The sequence below is a fragment of the Hylobates moloch genome, unplaced genomic scaffold (assembly GCF_009828535.3).
Source record: "Hylobates moloch isolate HMO894 unplaced genomic scaffold, HMol_V3 SCAFFOLD_3, whole genome shotgun sequence".
Lineage (NCBI taxonomy): Eukaryota > Metazoa > Chordata > Mammalia > Primates > Hylobatidae > Hylobates > Hylobates moloch.
The window spans coordinates 135,779,561-135,798,334 of NW_026652278.1; the positions used below are offsets into that span (position 1 = coordinate 135,779,561).

At 36.1% G+C, this 18,774-nt stretch overlaps 2 protein-coding genes across 2 annotated transcripts in view; one reads left to right on the top strand and one right to left on the bottom strand.

Annotated features, from left to right (window-relative positions):
* HHIP (hedgehog interacting protein) overlaps nucleotides 1-18,774 on the top strand; it is a 92,253-nt gene that overhangs the window by 45,162 nt on the left and 28,317 nt on the right. Inside the window, exons 5-7 of the mRNA XM_032147769.2 lie at nucleotides 14,829-14,980; nucleotides 15,393-15,566; nucleotides 16,478-16,621. Coding sequence (XP_032003660.1) covers nucleotides 14,829-14,980; nucleotides 15,393-15,566; nucleotides 16,478-16,621 — 470 coding nt within the window. The remainder of the gene's footprint in view (nucleotides 1-14,828; nucleotides 14,981-15,392; nucleotides 15,567-16,477; nucleotides 16,622-18,774) is intronic.
* The window catches only part of ANAPC10 (anaphase promoting complex subunit 10), a 389,020-nt gene continuing 385,742 nt past the window's right edge, over nucleotides 15,497-18,774 (bottom strand). Inside the window, exon 9 of the mRNA XM_058436781.1 lies at nucleotides 15,497-15,534. The gene's annotated coding sequence lies outside the window, so the exon portion shown is untranslated. The remainder of the gene's footprint in view (nucleotides 15,535-18,774) is intronic.

Here is an 18,774-nt window from a genome sequence, read left to right on the forward strand (position 1 = left end):
TGCCTCCTCCAAAGCCCTCACTCTAAAGTCACTTGTCACACATTCTATCAAATAAGGGAGAAAAAAACAAACACTATATCCAATTATAGTTTTCCACCTGAAAATACCAAAATAGAAAAAAAAAATTTTTTTCCTATTAAAATGGAAAAAGTCTAAGTGCTCAGGTAGAATCACTGAATTATCATTTTTGCTAGAGTTGGCCTTATGCATTTCAAGGGTGGCACTGTTATGTACAGGAACAATATGCTCATTGCTCCTCCCACCCATCCCCACCATGATGAAGAAAAGAGCCGATTAGTGAACAACTAATAAATATGTACCATCAGGGTACTAGTAACTTTAAATTTTCATTTAATGTATTTTTCATTTTTTAAGAAAATACCTTGTGAAGTAGAAGTTATCATGCCTTTACAATAGAAAAAAGCTGAAGCTCAGGGGTGTTAAATTATTTTCCCCAAGTCAAACAGCCTGGAAGTCACATAAGCAAAGATTCAAACCCAACTGTCATGTAATAAGACCCACATTCTCTCCACCGTATTTACGTGTGCCCTCAGATACCTAAAATTCTCCACAACCAGCAAGAATAGGAGGTACACATATTTTTGTACTCTTCTCTTCCATTTCTCTTTTCCCAAAGAATCATACTCATTACAGATAAAGTATCTCTCTGGGAGATGCTGTTCTTTCTTTACCTGGAACCTTCTTCCCTTTCTGGCTCCTTCTCATCCTTGAAGTCTCAACTTGAATTTTTAGAGAGGTCTTCCCTCTTTAGAAAGGTCTTCGCTAACGCCCTAGTCTGAATTAGATTCCCCCTGAATTCTTTCCCATAACACCCTATTCTTGTCTTTTATAGCCCTCTCCAAAGTTGAAATATGTATTTATGTACAGCCTTACTCGTGTAAAGTCTCTCCCCAACTAGAATACAATAGCCCAGGCTGTGGTATATTTTAACAATGGCTAAATTTTCTTGAGCACCAATAGTGTGTCAGGGGTCATACTTCTATCTTTCCATGCAACAACTCACAAGGTAGGAAATGCATGTATTTTGAAAGTGGTAAAACCGAGACACAGAGAGGCTAAGGTAACTCTCCCAAAGTTGGAAAGCCATCAAGTGGAGGAGCCAGGTTGCAAAGCAAGGTAGTCTGGATCCCTCAGCCCATACTCTTAAACACCATGCTATGAATGAATAGGAAACTGACACATGAGGACATGGAAGCAACTGGCATACCACATCTGCCCCTTGATGACTGAGTGACGTGCTGGAATCTGAGAGCAAGAGCTGTGCAGTGAGTGAGGATAAATGTTCATAACATTATAGGTGTTGAAGAGAGTGGGCACTGACAGGAAAGTGGAACCACTATAAACACTTCATTTGCCCTACGATTTAGAATCAGGAACTAATCTCTGCATAGTGATTCTGGGAATTGGAATGGGACTCCTTAATTTTCCATCAGATTTTTTTTCAAACTGCTACCTGGGTCCAATTATGAACATACTAGGACACTGGTCAGTTTTTCACTGTTCGGCTCTTCCCTTAGTTGACTAACAACACAGTTTCAAGCAATTTTAATATCAGAAGTTCCCTCAAATTCTGTCCTTTGATCCAAAATTGTATTAATCATAGATATTTAAAGTAAATTTTCCATTATATTAAAAGTTATAAGGAACAGAGCTTTTATTCATTGAAATCTATCCTATTGGAGAAACTCCCATGGGAAACGTGAACAGCTGGACACTGTCCTCCTTAAAATAAATCCTCATGTACTTAAATAAGGTTATTTGTACTCCTCAGAGTTTTTTCTTTTGTGACTTTAAGAAATTCAAGCCCTCCCTTTAGACTTTCTTTATAAATCCTATTCTAATTTTATAATCACTTTTCTATCTTTAATCTGAACTTCATCCAGATTAAACATTTTTAGATATGTATAATATATAGTTTCCACATTTATTCTATCTGAATGGAATAGACCATAATTTCTTTCCTATAGAAAACATGGAATTACAAAATTTTACATTTTAAATTGCCACATAATTTAATACTAAAGATGCACTTGGTCAGAAATATATATTATTAGTTTTTATTCAGAATTAATACAAAGATATAAGATATCAAATATCAAAAAGATTTTCTGAATTTAGATATCTGAGCCATAGCAAATGTTGATTTGCTAAATGTTGATTTGTAGCTAATGATATTTTGGAATAAGAATAATTTTTCATATTAAAAATGAATGTTTAGATTGTTCATATTGTAGTGTTTTAATGTTTCTGTGTTGTTAGAATTCTGCATTCGATCATTTTGTAAAATAGTACTCAAAAAAATCAAAGATTCAAAGAATTTGATTCTGCTACTGGTAAATTGCAAGTTTAATTGACATATAAATCATATAAATACAAACTCTACTTAGAAAATAAATTTTAAAGCACCATAATTGTTATATGACCTTGAAGTTCCAGCAATCTATTGCATAACTCTTCAAGAGAAGTCACATGGAGGAAACCTCATATTTCCTTAAATTTATTAGTGTTCCTTGGTGGTCTAAACTATTGGGTTTTTTTTTTTCAAGGTTTCTTTTCAAAGCAATAATCTTACTTAATTGCTTAATGTTTTCTCTTATATAAGTCAGTTTGAGTTCTTATTTAGAGTAACAATAGAAATACATAATGGCCAAGAGTAGTGAAACATAACTAGGAAACTCAAGTATACCGGTGTTATATTTCTATATAATGATGTGAAGATAATGCTTTTAGCTGCATGACCAGCATATTAGCCACACATCGTAAAAACCAAACTTTATAAAAGAGGTCAAATTCATTAAAAACAATTTTGTACCCTTTGCTACAGTTAAGCATTTATCTTTAATATTGTGATTTCTTTCTTCTATTGAAAAGGCCCTGAATCTCCCATTTCCTGACAGGAGAAAAAAAAAATTAAAGTAAAAAGGTATAAATCACATGAAACTATCAAGAAAACTTACTTTATATTCCTGGGTTTAATGTTTAAAATAAAATGGTAAGACTTTATGCCTCAGAGATTTTAGCTTTAAAGTTGGTGAATGAAATCATAAGTCCATTTTATTTCATTTTTTAATATAAAAATCGAATATCCCAGTAATTCCATAAAATTAACTTTTGTTTTTATAAAAGTTAATAGTTGTTATGTTTGTAAGATCATCACTAATAAAATATTAAAATGCATTTGTCTTTATTATAGACCAAGTCATTTCTTAGCCATTAAGTAAAATAAATTATAAGGGGGTCTGAATAAGTTAATGGGTTTTCTAAATTGTCTTCCTTATTCCAAAGGAAATACTTGCTTTTCTAACAAGATTTGCTCGATATTTCTCAATTTAATTTTTTTTAACTATTCATGATTTAAGAATGGTCCTAAGAGTGAAATCCATGAGACACTGAGAGAAGAAAGAATTGAACCTCTCCAAACATAAATAATATTTCCTTTATTCTGTGGCATCATCTAGTCTTTTGCTCGATATTTCTCAATTTAATTTTTTTTAACTATTCATGATTTAAGAATGGTCCTAAGACTGAAATCCATGAGACACTGAGAGAAGAAAGAATTGAACCTCTCCAAACATAAATAATATTTCCTTTATTCTGTGGCGTCATCTAGTCTTTGGGGATATGTATGCTTTTAATGGATATGCATGCTCTCACATACTCCTTGAATAATTTTATATTCGTCCTTAGTTTATAATTGAATATCCAAATTTAAATCTAAATTTGGTATCTTTTTTGTTTCTATAAATATGTGTCATATTAGTCAATAAGGCTCTAAAGTAATCTTCACAGCTGTTTGCTACTATCAAAAATACACATTTTTCTATAATAAATCTTGGCAGTGCATTTTCACATTGGGTTTGTTTTTGGAGGGGAGGAAATATTGTAATTTGCCATTGGTATTATTGAAGAACACACAAATGTTGGGGTCTATTTCTTTCACCCCTTATATTTGTCTACTAAATAAATTGCTTTATGTTTAATTTTAGAGGATAAATTTTATATATTTTAATGAAAAAACTATATTTCTACAATAGCAAAGTTACGGGTGTTTCAATTTTAGAACAAAAATTTAGAGTACATCAAGCCTTACAAATCATTCATTAATAAACCAGCCACTGGTAGCACATGCCACCTAAATCTCCTGAAAAGATATACACAAATCTTTATCAAAACTATGTGGTGAGCCTGGTGCTAAATATAAGTATAAATGTGCCTGTCCATGCCTGCAATTTTCTGAAGTCCAAAAGTTCTTTGGATGGCAAGCAGCAAGTTAATACTTCTTCTACATGACGTGCACACATTCCTCATCTGAGAAAATGTAGGACTTCACATTCTCAACTTCAAAATTACATTCCCTACTTGAGAAGCTTATTATGTCATAGAACTGCATGTGAGAAGAGTTCTTCCCTCTCTGTGCACTATAATAGTTATATCTTCAATTTGAATAGCACTTTAGAGCTCATTAAGTAATTTTACATTCATCATCTTCTTGGATTAGCTGAGCAACGTTATGTGATAGATTTAAGATATTTACCAAGAAGTTTTCCTTTGCCTCAGTGAGCATATTTATACCACATAAAGTTACACAAATCCGCACCTCCTTTTTTTTCCCAAACAGGCCATTTACTGGCACAACACTACCTTAAAACCTAAATTAACCTTTTGTGTTAAAATAATTGAGGTACACACTTCAGTATATCCCACATAAGTTAAAATGACTAAGTCATTTAATTTAAAGTAATATATATGAGTTAAAGTAACTGAGGGATGAGCTTCATTTTATTCCCTTGTAGAACTTCAGAAATCCAAGTTACTTAAGACTGTTTCAAAACTGCCTCAGTTTATGAACAATGGGTGCTGATAAAAGAATACAGTCTCTTCTTTTTTTGTTCATTTCTTCATTTAGGAAGTACTTGGTAGAGCACTGTAACACAATACTTCCCATTGTGTGTCTTCCAATCACAATCTCTGCTTTGCTATTTATATTTGTGCATTTGGGGCAAGTTACTCAATTCCTCTATGCCTCTGTTTCCTTACATGGAAAGTAAAGATAATAAAACAGCATTAAACTCTAGAGTTGTTATAAAGTTTAAACAGAATAATGCTTGAAAATCACTTAGCACAGTCTCTGTCACGCAGTAAGAACTCAGTACATCCTATTTGTACTATAACAAGGAGGTACAGTCTGTACCTCCACTGTCAATGAGGTACTATGTAAGACATCAGAAATACCACTATGTGGTCTCTGCCTTCAAGAAGCTTACAGTCTATTGGAGACTTTTTCCTAATTTACATATCTAACATTTTGTTGTGTCTAACAAAGTAGTTAGCTTAATATTTTACCCTTTTACAGTTCGGTCTAGAATTTTTTTTAAATCTTTTATTCAACAAGTCTTAAGCCTATATGGTTCATAATAGTTTTGTGAGGTTACAAAGCTTTTTCTAATTGTAATTTTTATTCATTTTTATTCCCAAGAATATCTTATAGTTTTGTTAAACCATCATTAATTTATTTTCATTTAGCCTCAGTGCACAGAATAAAAGCTTTGCTTTCTCTAAGTGTCACCAATGCTTCTATAATTTTTTTCTTTAAAAAATTGTTTATTGCTAGGATTTTCTTTTTGAGAAGGGTTTTTTATGCTTTTTGGAGGCTTATTGTTTTATTACTTTATTATTTCAAATAGATGTTTCACACAGTTTAATTTTATTAGAACATTTTGTCTTACTGAGAAGATATTTTAGAAAATGGAACTTTGGAATAGATATTATAGCATCTGATGCATATTGAGCCAGATAGTTCCTTGTGTTTAAGTCATTCTCTGATATTATATTGGATTCCTTGGGCACATATATTAGTTTCCACAGCTGTCGACTGCTGCCCGGGCAAGATAAAAGGTACAAGTCAATCCAATCTCTAATATGCCGTAATGTATCACATGCCACAGTTCAAATGGGAGGAAATAGTAATATGAACATAATAAATTCCATTTGACAAATATAAATTTTATATAAAATAAATCATATATACATAACATATTGTGACTATAATAGTTATAAGTATATAACTCAGTATGTATATATACATTTTTCCTCATAGACGGAAATGTCAAAAGATCATTCATATATGGGATTAAGAAGAAGCTATGAAACTAGAAATTCTAGAAAATAGCCACTTCCAGTACATTCCAATATCTTCACTCTGAGTAGGCTGTAACTTAAACCTAGTATTACTGATTTATTTTGTTTTTTGAAGAGAGTAGAAAAAAGAATTATTGTGACTTACAGGTAGAAGATTTCCATGTGGAATCTCTTTTATTCTCCCATCTGCACTTTTCTAATCTGTCTTTGCATCTGCTACCTTCAAAAGATAAAATGCTTAAAAATTCTAAACATAGATTTGACATGGACTAGTTGCTACATACCAGAGATTATATACCCCATGAGACACTTCCTAAAATTCTGAATTGCTGGTTATCTTCTAGCAGCTCTCCAATGTTATCTGAAGCAGGACAGATTTCTTTGTCAGGTGTGATGGAGTGCGATGGAGGTGAGCTTGTGTCCCACCAGCATTTGAAAATTGTATATGCAGTTATGCACTGCATAAAGACATTTGAGTCAAAAATGGACCACATATAAAATGGTGGTCCCATAAGATTATAACACCGTATTTTTACAGTACCTTTTCTATGTTTACATGCAAAGATGCTGACCATTGTATTAAGTTGCCTACAATAGTCAGTAAAGTAACATGCTACACAGGTTTGCAGCATAGGAGCAACAGGCCATACCACATAGCCTCGATGTGTAGTAGGCTCTACCATCTCAGAAGGTATCCCCATTGTTAAGCTATTCATGACTGCACCTTCTTGGAGGACTGAAACAGTGAGTAAACACGATTAAGGAGAAGAGACAAGTTGAGCCTCAGCATTCCGTTAATTGGAGTAAGTTTAAAGGAAAACCAAATCTGGAAAAGTAGAGGAAATTTTAATGAAAAGGGAGAATTCCTATTAGAATTGATATGTCCTTAGTTTATTGTGGCTGGTTTCATCCTCAGAGAATAGTGCAGGTCAGAAAAGCCAAAAGAGTGGATTACGAAATGAAACAAGATATTTTATGTCTTTCCCAAACTTAAGTTTAGAAGAAAAAACAAGTCAAGTTCAAGAGTAAGAATTTTATGAATGAAAAGAAAACTACCAAATTATTCAAAGTATTCTCAAATAGACTTGATCATAATCTCTATTTCCCTAGAAAAAGAGAATGGGCTAAGTAACCTTTCAGGTCCTTTCTGGGATGTTTTCTGACACCAAATGAGAGGTTTACTCTCACACCCACCAGTCCTCCCACACCAGTTGTGCGTCCAACAATTTGATTTAGTTCGATTCAATTCTGAAACTATCTGGACTTAGCTCAGACCTCACAGGTTAAAGGCTCAGCCCCATAAGACTGCCCCTACTTTAAATACCAACCACAAATGGGGTGCCCGTGCTACCATATTTCTGCCGAGCTGGCTACAAATTTGGGGGTTCCCATAATTCGCCTTCAGCCTTGGTAATTCACTAGAAGGACTCACAGAACACAGGAAAGACTTTTATTTACTATTACTGGTTTACTATGAAGGATACAACTCAGGAATAGCCAAATGGAAGAGAGGCATAGAACAAGATATTGGAAGGGGGTGCTGTACGAGCTCCCCTGCCCTCTCTGGGTGTGCCACTGTCTGTGAACCCTATTGTTTAGGGTCTTAAGGAGGTTTCATTACGCAGACATGATTGATTGAATTACTGGCCATTGGTGATTGAACCCAACCTCCAACCCCCCTTGCTCCCTGGGGTTGTGGTGTAGGCTGAAGTTCCAATTCTCTAATCACATGGTGGGTTCCTCTGGCTGCAAGCCCCCATCTTGAAGTTATCTAGAAGCCCACCAAAGTTAGCTTATTAGTATAAAATCAGGTGTGATTCAAGCGGTTCCTTACAAATGAAAAGAAATGCACTCCTATCACTCAGGAAATTCCAAGAGTTTTAGAAGCTTTGTGCCAAGAACTGGAGACAAAGAACAAACATTTTTTTTTTATATCACAGAAACAAATCGTGCAGTCCTTCCCATAAGCTAACCCAGGGACCTCAGGGGGTTGACTCCTGTTCTGAGACCAATTTAGACTTTTGGAACTATTGAAAAGCGATGCTCCTTATCTTTTCCAAGAGTTGTGAAGAAATCAGTGCTCTGCAATGTGTTTCACAGCTTATACACACAGCAAAATAACACAGTTTTAATCAACTTAAAATGCAAAGATTGTCCTCCAGTTAGTAGAAATGGTTTATATATATTTAATTTTACCTTCTCTGTTATCTTGAAATCTCATTTGACTAACTTGGGAGTTTTGATCTGAACTTAATTCATATGTGAAAGTTTCACATGTCCACATTTTATCAAATGGTCTTCTCTCTCCTTCTGCTCAATTCTGAAGGATACTTTCACTTCATTCTGAAGACTGTTGGTTATTCTTTCAATACTGACAGCTATGAGAAAGAGCTTGTTGTAACAGAGTATACCTTAAGTATCTCCTTGTGAACTTATATATGAACTTCACTGGTCTCCTCTTTCAGTGCTCACAGGAGGGCATGGCCATGAAGACACAAGTCATAAATGCTTGGGATCCTTTTTTAGAAACTGATTAAAATATTCATGTGGTAGGCAGAATAATGCCCCTCCCCAAATGACGTCTTTGTCCTTTCCCCAGAACTTGTGAATATGTTACCTTATATGGCAAAGGGGAATTAAGGTTGCAATGGAATTAAGATTGCTAAACAGCACATAGGAAGATTATCCTGGATCATCTGGGTGGGCTCAGTGTAATCACAAGTGGAAGAGGAAGACAAAGGAGGTCAGAGTGATGTGATATGGGAAGGATTCAACCCACCATTGCTGGCTTTGAAGATGGAAGAAAGAAGACACAAACTGAGAAATGCAGATGGCTTCCATAAATTGGAAAATGAAAGAAAATGGATTATCTTCTAGCACCTCCAGAAAGAAACTTAGCTCTGCCAACATTTATTATAACCTGTGAGACCCATGTTGAACTCTAATCTACAAATTAACAAATTTGTCTTATTTCAAGCCACAAAGTTTGTGGTAAATTTTTATAACAGCAATAGAAAATGAATACAATCTGGTATTGTGTTTGAACTAACAGTTCTCAAACAAACCTGTTTTGCCATTTCTGATCAGCAAATAGTTCCAGTCTAAGAGAAAGCATAGATTTGCATCAGAGGGTCCCATTTTAGTCCCAAGTCCTCTTTTTCCTCTTTTTCCTTTCATGATGCATATCAGCAAAACATAGGCAAGAAAATGACAGTTAATAAAAGAAACGTGAAAGCCTGCCTTACAGTAAAAGTATGTATCTTATAGGGAATTCAAAATACCACCACTCTGTTCTTATGTTAATTCTTAAAAATTCCTTGAGCATTAAGAGAGCAACAATTTTACTAGAGAGCTTCAATTATACCTGTGTACCTGTGTCGTGTACATAAAATAAATTACCAGATGGTCTTACTGTTTGTAGAAACTCTGCTTACTTCTTCATGTAATGTAGTTTTTATGTAATTAAGCTGTTTTTTTTTTTTTAATCAAGTTTTAGAGTGGAGAAAGCTCAGGTGCCAATATATAAATTAATCTTTGTGTCAGAAGTTACCAAAAATATTTATTTCTTATCTTTAATACTTGTTTTTGACCATGCACATTTCTAACAGTGTAGCATTGTTCATCCTCCTCAAAAATCTCCAAGTATGATGGGAATGAAACAACTCAAAATTCAAAACTATACTTTGTTATGTGCTTCCATATATAAACTCACTGAGAGGAGGGATTTATTCTTATTGATTGTTTATCCCTAAGCACCATATCCAACACATAATGGGTATTCAATAAGTATTTGTGGAATAAGTGTAAAATAAAATTTTTGACAAGGCAGTAACAACTAATGTCTTGAACATAGTGTCACATTATTTAGTTTATGTTTCATGGCTTTCTTAATATCATAGGGTCATGTTGTGGATGACTGAACTTGAAGTCAGCCACTTACCAAAAGGTCACTAAGAAAAATTATGTTTCCTAAAATGTACAAGTCAGTATTTCCTGAAGGACATTAGGGCAAATTTAAAGCAAAAACAGAAACCAGAAAAAATTAACTGTAACCACATTAAAGTATGAAGAGAATGTTGTCTTTTAAATATCACAGTGAAAGATGTTGTCCTACAATGTCTGTTAAAAAAGAAAAAATAGGGCCGAGTGTGGTGGCTCATGCTTGTAATACCCACACTGTCAGAAAGCAAGGCAAGAGGATTGCTTGAGCCCAGAAGTTCAAGGCTGCAGTGAGCCATAATTGTGACACTGCACTCCAGCCAGGGTGATAGAATGAAACCATGTATAAAAAAAGAAAAGAAAAAAATACTTTCTGTTATAATCATTTTATGATGATCTCTTCTTTCAAATGGATACTTAATTATTCAAAGAAGAGGAATATTCTTAATTGGTTAGAACTTTGATCTGTTCACCAGGGAAGAATTTATCCCAAAGCTGCAGCACTAGGTCTGATCTTGTATTTACATTAAAGTATCAGTATTCTTCATTTTGGGGTTGTCTATTTTCTGTGGACCCTGTGAAATTGCTTTTAAGAGCTGAATGATAACTAGAATGGCAGATAAACACTTATTAAAAGCGCCTGAAGAGGGTTTTATTATTTCCTCTGAAACAAGTTAGTCTACAGGTTCCAAATTGTGGGAACATTATTTTCAAATCATTCAACACTCCAAATTTGAGCAGTCATTTGTGCTTGCTGTCCAGTAGGGCTGTCCAGAAGTTGATGTAGCATTGAAGAGCTGAGCAAAGGGGAAGAGGGGGTCTTGCGGCAGCCTGTGAAGCTTGGATGAGGTTCAAGTCAGTAAGTTTTTTTTTTTTAAAGCATTACCAAACTGAGGAAACCCTAAATTCTTGTTTGTAAATTACTTGTTACCCTTTTAGCTTTCAGTTTGGTTCTAGCAATGCTGTCTGTGCATTCGCAGAAGCACAACATACAAAGTGCTCAATGTACAAGTCACTATTGCTAATAATGAAGTAAAATTATAATGTGAATATTTAGACAAATCACTGCTTTTCACATGGGTAAGGATAAACATTTTGGACATTGGTTAACAGTTTTTAAAAGTATAATGTTAGGGCTAGGCGCAGTGGCTCACACCTGTAATCCCAGCCCTTTGGGAGGCTGAGGAGGGCGGATCACCTGAGGTCGGGAGTTCAAGACCAGCCTGGCCAACATGATGAAACCCCGTCTCTGCTAAAATTCAAAATTAGCTGGGCATGGTGCAAGTGCCTGCAATCCCAAGTACCCGGGAGGCTGAGGCAGGAGAATCACTTGAACCCGGGAGATGGAGATTGCAGTGAGCCAAGATTGTGCCATTGCACTCCAGCCTGAGCAAAAAGAGTGAAACCTCAGCTCAAAAAAAAAAAAAAAAAAGGATAATGTTAGAAATCAGTGTCTTTTTGAAAGGCAAGACTGCCTGAATCACGAATCTTCCATTTGCCATTCTATTAATATGATTTTCTCCCTTTTTAGCCAGCTTGGCTCAACTAATCACTAGAAGCTCAAGAATAAAATAAAAACTCCCCAGATGCTCCCTAGACTCAGTTCAATAATTCACATTTCTGGAAGGAGTGTATGATTTTGATTCCATATTCTCTGAGCCATAAAACCACACATAATGAAGGGGAAGGATGAGAAGGGGTAAGAAGGAGAGCAGTTAGTATCATTGGCACCAAGGCTTTGTTGTTTTTTTCTGCTGAGCCTCTAAAGCTGGGTTATCGGATTTGGAAACAGAGTGAAGTGAAGGGAGTCTTTGGGCTAGGGGATCAGACCAACAGAACGGGGCTTTGAATACACATAGTCAGAGCTGGGGCAAAGGGGACTAAGATAATAGAAGGAAGTACAGGAGCCTGGGAGGTCTGGTCTTCTGGCCAGTCCCGGCTCCAGGCGCCAACGTCCAGGCTCTCGGGCTAGGACAGTGTCCTGGTGAAGACTACAGCTGAAGCAACCTTAAATATCTGGTGGTGTTTCTGATGGTGTGGCCTCTAACTGACCCTGGTCTAAAATTAACCCTTCAGTGCCCAATCAACATATTTCTTCATAAGACTTTGAAAAATGACCCAGACCTTAGAGACAGGTTTGCATTTGAGAGTTAAACCATAATTTGTCAGTAATATATTTTAATTAAGTAGACAACATAACTGAAGTCTAATTCAAGTGAAATGTGAGCTCTCAATACGTTAATCTCCTGGCACACTGTGGCACACCAGCAGTATATCTGTCCTTTCTAATTTCTGAATATTTAGGAATCCTATTATATAATTTTAAAATCTAGATTCAAGAAAATCTAGGATATTTGTATAATACATTAAATTGTTTTCATCAGTGTAGTTATGAAAGTGAGTATTTCTCTGAAATGACTTGAGTAGTCAAATTTCTAAACTACTTTGCACCTGGAAGTTGACCCAAAAATGAGATCATATGTAATAATTAATCAATTGTAAATCCTATTACCTGAAAATTTCAGAATTACTGACTTTTTTAAATTGCTTTTTTGATTTATTTCTTTGGCACTCACATGTCTTATTCTGTTTCCATATTTGGCACTTTAGTAAATGTCAAAAATGCCCCCAAAGCCATTTATGTGATACATGGTATTTCTAAAGTGAACAATTGTCTTCTATCACTTGTAGATTTGTTTAAATCTCTTTTCCCATCTGTCTTTCTACAGTGCCTTAATTCTACATTCTTAATTCCTGAGAAGCAACCAGCATAGTTTTGAAGCATGTTGCTATCCAATTCAAATTGTATTTCTGATGATTTGATTAAAAACTACAAAGAACTACTTTCAACAAAAGCTGCTTATAATGGAACACAAACATTTGTGAAGCAGGCATGCAGTACTTAACCTGCACTCACAGCTTTAGGGGGAAATATATTTGAGGGAGGAATTAATCACAAACAAAATCCCACCCTTGGGCCTCGTTAGACAATCCGTCAAGGAGGTTCAAATGTGCAGTGGCTTCTCTACAGTCAAATCGTACTTAACATTTCCTAGCTTCCAGTGTCTCATAAGAAAGCCAAAAGATTTTTATTTAATGAAGATTTAAGCAGAAAAACAGCACCATCAAGTCAATATTAAAATCATCAGAACAAGACAATCTGAAAAACAGAGAGTCATTCATATATCAGTCATTAGAGTTTTACCTTTATGATTAAAATTAAAATTAATATTGTGATGTGCAGGAAAGTTGACTTTTTGACATTTAAATAATGATTTGGTCTTTCTGTGTATTTGCAGCCATTTTAATATTTATATGCTCTGAAAGTTTGGATATTCTACTTTGGGTGATCTATATCTAAAAACAGTTTTCTCCAAGCCAGGAAACAAATCAGTGTTTATTAAAAGTAAACTTTTCTGCCTAAACCTTTCAATTCTGAACTCCATGTAAAGTAAGAACTACAAACAGTTCTGTGCTTTGCTAGTAACATATACTATTGTGTGGGGGACAAAAACATGAGAGTACTTCCATGATTGAACATGACCTTGTGAAGAGGTTGCAGTATTAGAGATTTTTTTTTCTCTGCTAACACTTGAGAAGGAATAACTTCTCCTAGCTTTTTGCCATAGGCTATGTTGTGATGTTTAATGGAATAAATAAGGTGATGTGCTATCAGCAGTTGCGGCATCCAATTTCTATGCCATGTTTTTCACCGAGAAAGTGCTCCCTGGCTTTACTAGTATGTGAATTTTAAGGCCCTGATCTAGATAATTTTAGATACTTTGATTTCATTATAGAAATTCCTAGACTACTTGTGGGATAAAACAAAGGCTAAGACCATATTGAATTTCAACAAGTTGAATTAGCAGAAAATGAAGATAAAATGCCTTTCTATTTAAGAACATGATGATGTTTTAATTGTTATAGCATTTGGCATGCCTAATGTATACAATCCTTGACATTCATATAATAACACAAGAAAGTTGTTTGGGATTTTTCTTTAATTTCCTAGTGTCCCCTTTCCTCTCTAGCATTTCTCCCACTCCTTCCCCAGCCATGGCCTTTAGGCCTCCTCCTGCTGCTTCGTCCTTCTGTAAAGAAAAACCCTATGCAGCGAAGGGATTCATGTAAAATTGCCTTATTTCTAGATAGATAGGCAAGGCTGCCTATTACCTAGCTATGATGAACAGACCACCATCGTTGTGACAACTGATGTAGATGCCTCCAGGGTAAAGCAAAGGTTTACATATTACACAAGCAATTTAACTGTTTTCTAAACATATTGCCAAGACAGTGGGAGTTGGCAGCCCACACTGTGTTTTAGGTTTTGGAGACTTGGATTAGAAGTGACTGTTGATTATGAACCTTTTTATTTGTCTTCTATGAACTACAAGCAACCTAGTAACCCGGGAAAGAATTCTTCACAGCACTTAAACTTGTCTTCCTAGCGTCCCAAGATTACATACACAAATCACTTGACAAAAGTGGTGTAAAACTCTTGCGCATAGATAACCACACAAGACAATTGTCTTGTTCTAACCCTTTTTAAAGAGTTCCACAAAGTGAAACGTTTTATAATCCTTTTTTGTGCAGTAGGCAAGGAAGAAAAGAAAGGAGGTTGGGCAAAGATTATCCAAAAGAAAGAAAGAGACTCTTTTGGGGTTCCAGTTGAAACACAATAAAGAACATAATTAACTTTACAATTCTTTGTGTTTTTCATTTGACTGCAGGGAGGAGATGAAAGAGGACTGCTAAGCCTCGCATTCCATCCCAATTACAAGAAAAATGGAAAGTTGTATGTGTCTTATACCACCAACCAAGAACGGTGGGCTATTGGGCCTCATGACCACATTCTTAGGGTTGTGGAATACACAGTATCCAGGTATCACTAAAAGGCATTGAAGCATAGAAATTTTTCATCTTATTTTCTCATCATCTTTTCATAAGTTTTTTTATTTAGAAGTTGCAAATAAGTAGCCATAAGGTGGCAATAATAATAATAATAAATCATTATCTCCATCTCGCTGAAAACTCCATATGTGTCTTTAAGAGACATTGAGAACAACAATGGTTTTAACATTTTTCCTCAATTATCTCTCAATTTAAAGGCTACTTCTGAAACTTGGAAAATAATGTGATTTTCCAGCAATTTCTGTTAGCTCCATTTCAAATATATGTTTCCTTATTTACTATGTGCCAAGAGTTTGTTTTTTCATTTATATACTATTTACTTTCTGATGGACTCACCTTAAATCTTTTAACAGTCATGGTATTGTTTCCTTCCCACAATGTAGAAAAAATCCACACCAAGTTGATCTGAGAACAGCCAGAGTCTTTCTTGAAGTTGCAGAACTCCACAGAAAGCATCTGGGAGGACAACTGCTCTTTGGCCCTGACGGCTTTTTGTACATCATTCTCGGTGATGGGATGATTACCCTGGATGATATGGAAGAAATGGATGGGTTAAGGTAAAAGGCTCATCACAAATGGGTTCCTCTCAAGGTTAAAATGGTTTAAGTGCCAGAAGAAAAGGTGGGCACCAGTGAATTAAGAACCATCTTTGAATGGTCACCTTGGTTAATTACTTAACTTTTGTCATTAGTGTCTGCATTTATGAAATGAAGAGGAATTCACTAATATGCTATGTGATCTTTTGTTTGTCATGAAAAGAGTTACTGTTGTGTAGTTCTCTGCTCCAGGGCTGCCTCTGCTCCACACAGCACTGAGAGGCAGTGGCTCTGTACAACCATACTGCCTCTCAACACTGCGTAATGGGCTAACATTGCCCAGCGAAGCTTCCTGGGGGTTATAGAATACGTAGGTTTAGGCTGACAAAAATTAAGAGAACAGAGGCAAAAAAAAAAAAAAAAGCAGTGTACTACTAATGCCACAGTCCTCAGCCACCATCACACTGTGTCTTGGTTCAGTTGATTGTCTGGAATGCCCTGGTTTCATTTTCCACAATAAGGAATTTATTTTATTTAATTATTCGTTTCTTTATTCAGACAAGGTCTCACTCTATTGCTCAGGCCAGCATGTAGCGGCACCATTATGGCTCACCGTGGCTTCAAACCCCTGGGCTCAAGAGATCCTCCTGGCCATGTGCCACCACATTGGGCTCATTTTAAAATTTTTTGTAGAGATGGAGCCTCGCTATGTTGCCAGGCTTGCCTTGAATTCTTGGCATGAAACAGTCCTCTCACCTTGGCTTCCCAAAGTGCTGGGATTACAGACGTGAGCCACTGTATCCAGTCACTTTAATATTTTATTTCAACTAAGAGGATGATTCTTTCATCAATAGAGCAACCTCACCATATTTAATATAGGTGAAATATATAATGAAAATGTAAAACACATATTCTGTCCCCCAATTTCTCAGTGATTTCACAGGCTCAGTGCTACGGCTGGATGTGGACACAGACATGTGCAACGTGCCTTATTCCATACCAAGGAGCAACCCACACTTCAACAGCACCAACCAGCCCCCCGAAGTGTTTGCTCATGGGCTCCACGATCCAGGCAGGTGAGAACACAAGTCTGTCTTCTCACTAGCTTTTAAGCCAGGTGGGGATCCAGGAACTGGAAAAATATAGTATAGAGCATATACCATCACAGAGCAGCCAAAGGTAGTACCTAAGGCCATGCCTCTAAAATCACAACAGGTCATTAATCAAGTGAGTATTTAGCACTCTGTCTTCTATTACTGTGAGAAGCAGATTGAGAAGGCAGATTAGACAACGAAAAGGACAAATTCATGGAGAAAATTTCACCTTAAAATGTGGAGAGGTTATTATCAGATAAACACTATTGGACTAGTATAATGACCAAGACTTTAATCTGAACAGTTTAGAGAGATAAACTTTTTGATTTGTCTCCTTAAATCCCGCTAAGTCTTAAGTTCTTTATATATTACATGGGGGTGATAATAACTGCCTTGCAGTGATTAAATAAAAATCTGTAAGTAAAGTACCAAATAGTGTGTCTGACCCCTGGTAAGTTTTAAATGAATTGCAATTCTTGCTATCATAGCTTCACTTAAATATGATGCTGCAGTGTTAATTTGCAAGGAGTTGAGCTAAATATTAAGTTTTATTTCACTTTGAAAACATTGCAAATACTAAAGGACTCCATATTAACTGTTGGTACTATAATGAACCAAAACAAAGGAAAACCAAAAAGTATGTAGAGTGAGAAATTTGGGGTACATTTTGTAAAAATGCCATGAAGTATAATACAGCAATTTAGTAACGAAAGCTTCATCCAGTCTATGGTCTATTATTCGTACTCAGGGATATCTGGCCACATTCATTCATTTACTAAGTTATTATTACCATTTAATGTTTATTGAGTGTTCACTATGTGCAAGGTGAATATTTCTCAAACTTTTTATTTTTATAATCCTTCATGCCCTTCATCTCCCCTCCATCAAACCCAAGACTACAGTTCATTTCCTTTTTGGCATCTCAGCAGATCTTAAAATCTGTGAGACAGGGAATACTTAAGGTGGGTTCAGGATGTGGAGGAAACTGTCACATTCCATTCCTAGAGCTCAGAACTCACAGATACCACCACAAAGCAACACTTTGAAGTCAGGCAGCCTGAGTCACCACAATCCCACTGGAGCTTTCTCACAACCTTCCTGGGGGTCCTGAACCTCAATGCAAAAACATGGGATGGGGTGCTTTACAGACCAGATGTGTGGCAAGATGCCTGTGCTGCAGAGCCTCCCCACCTCTGGTGGCAGAGGGCTGAAGGAAAAGTTGGTGTTTATATTCCACCTCCCTCCAAAAGTACTCTAAGCAGAAGACGATTTAATAAAGCAGAAAGAAAACTAAATTAATTGTTGGTTAAAAATAAAGGGAACTTTTATTAAGCACTTGCTACGGGGTGCTGAACTAAGTATCTTGTGTACTTTATCTCCTCTCTGCTTCTCAGCAAGGCTCACCATCAGCCCCACTTCTCCCACTCCCCTTTTATTAATAGAGAAGTTAAAGGACAGTGGTAGATGCACAGCAAAATTGAGAAAAAGGTATAGACATTTTTTATATTACCCTTACCTCCACACATGCATAGTCTCTCCCATTATGATCATCCCCACAGAGAAACATTTGTCATAGTTGAGGAACTGACATTGACATGTCATAATCACCCAGAGCCCATGGTTTACATTAGGGTTCACTCTTGGTGTTGTGCATTCTGTAGGTTTAGACAAATGGATAATGACATGTATCCACCATCATAGTATCACCCAGAGAGTTTCACTGGCAGGGCCCTTTTTTACATGAGAAACTGAAGGTTACAAGGGTCAAGCAGTTCTTGGTGGACCTGGTATTCAGCCAGAGCCATGGCTCCAAGCCCCCAGCAACTCCACCTGGCCTGCTTTCCAAATTTGCTGTTTCTTGTTGGAAACAAGTCAAACCTCTTTTTCTCATAGTTTCTCCATCTTCAAAGAAAGGTAATAGAGGAAAATGTTCTCCCTGCTGTGGATTTAGTTCCACCTTAAGTCACAGCATGACTCTATCATGATCCCTGCCAGGCATTGTCTTCTGTGAATCATTGAACTAGAGAGGACAATAAAGGGACTGTTGCCACAGAACAACTAACCCATCTTTGGCAGGTCAGGCTTATGGTTTCCCTATCATGAATGAGATCATCTGGAGCCAAGAGTTTATGTTT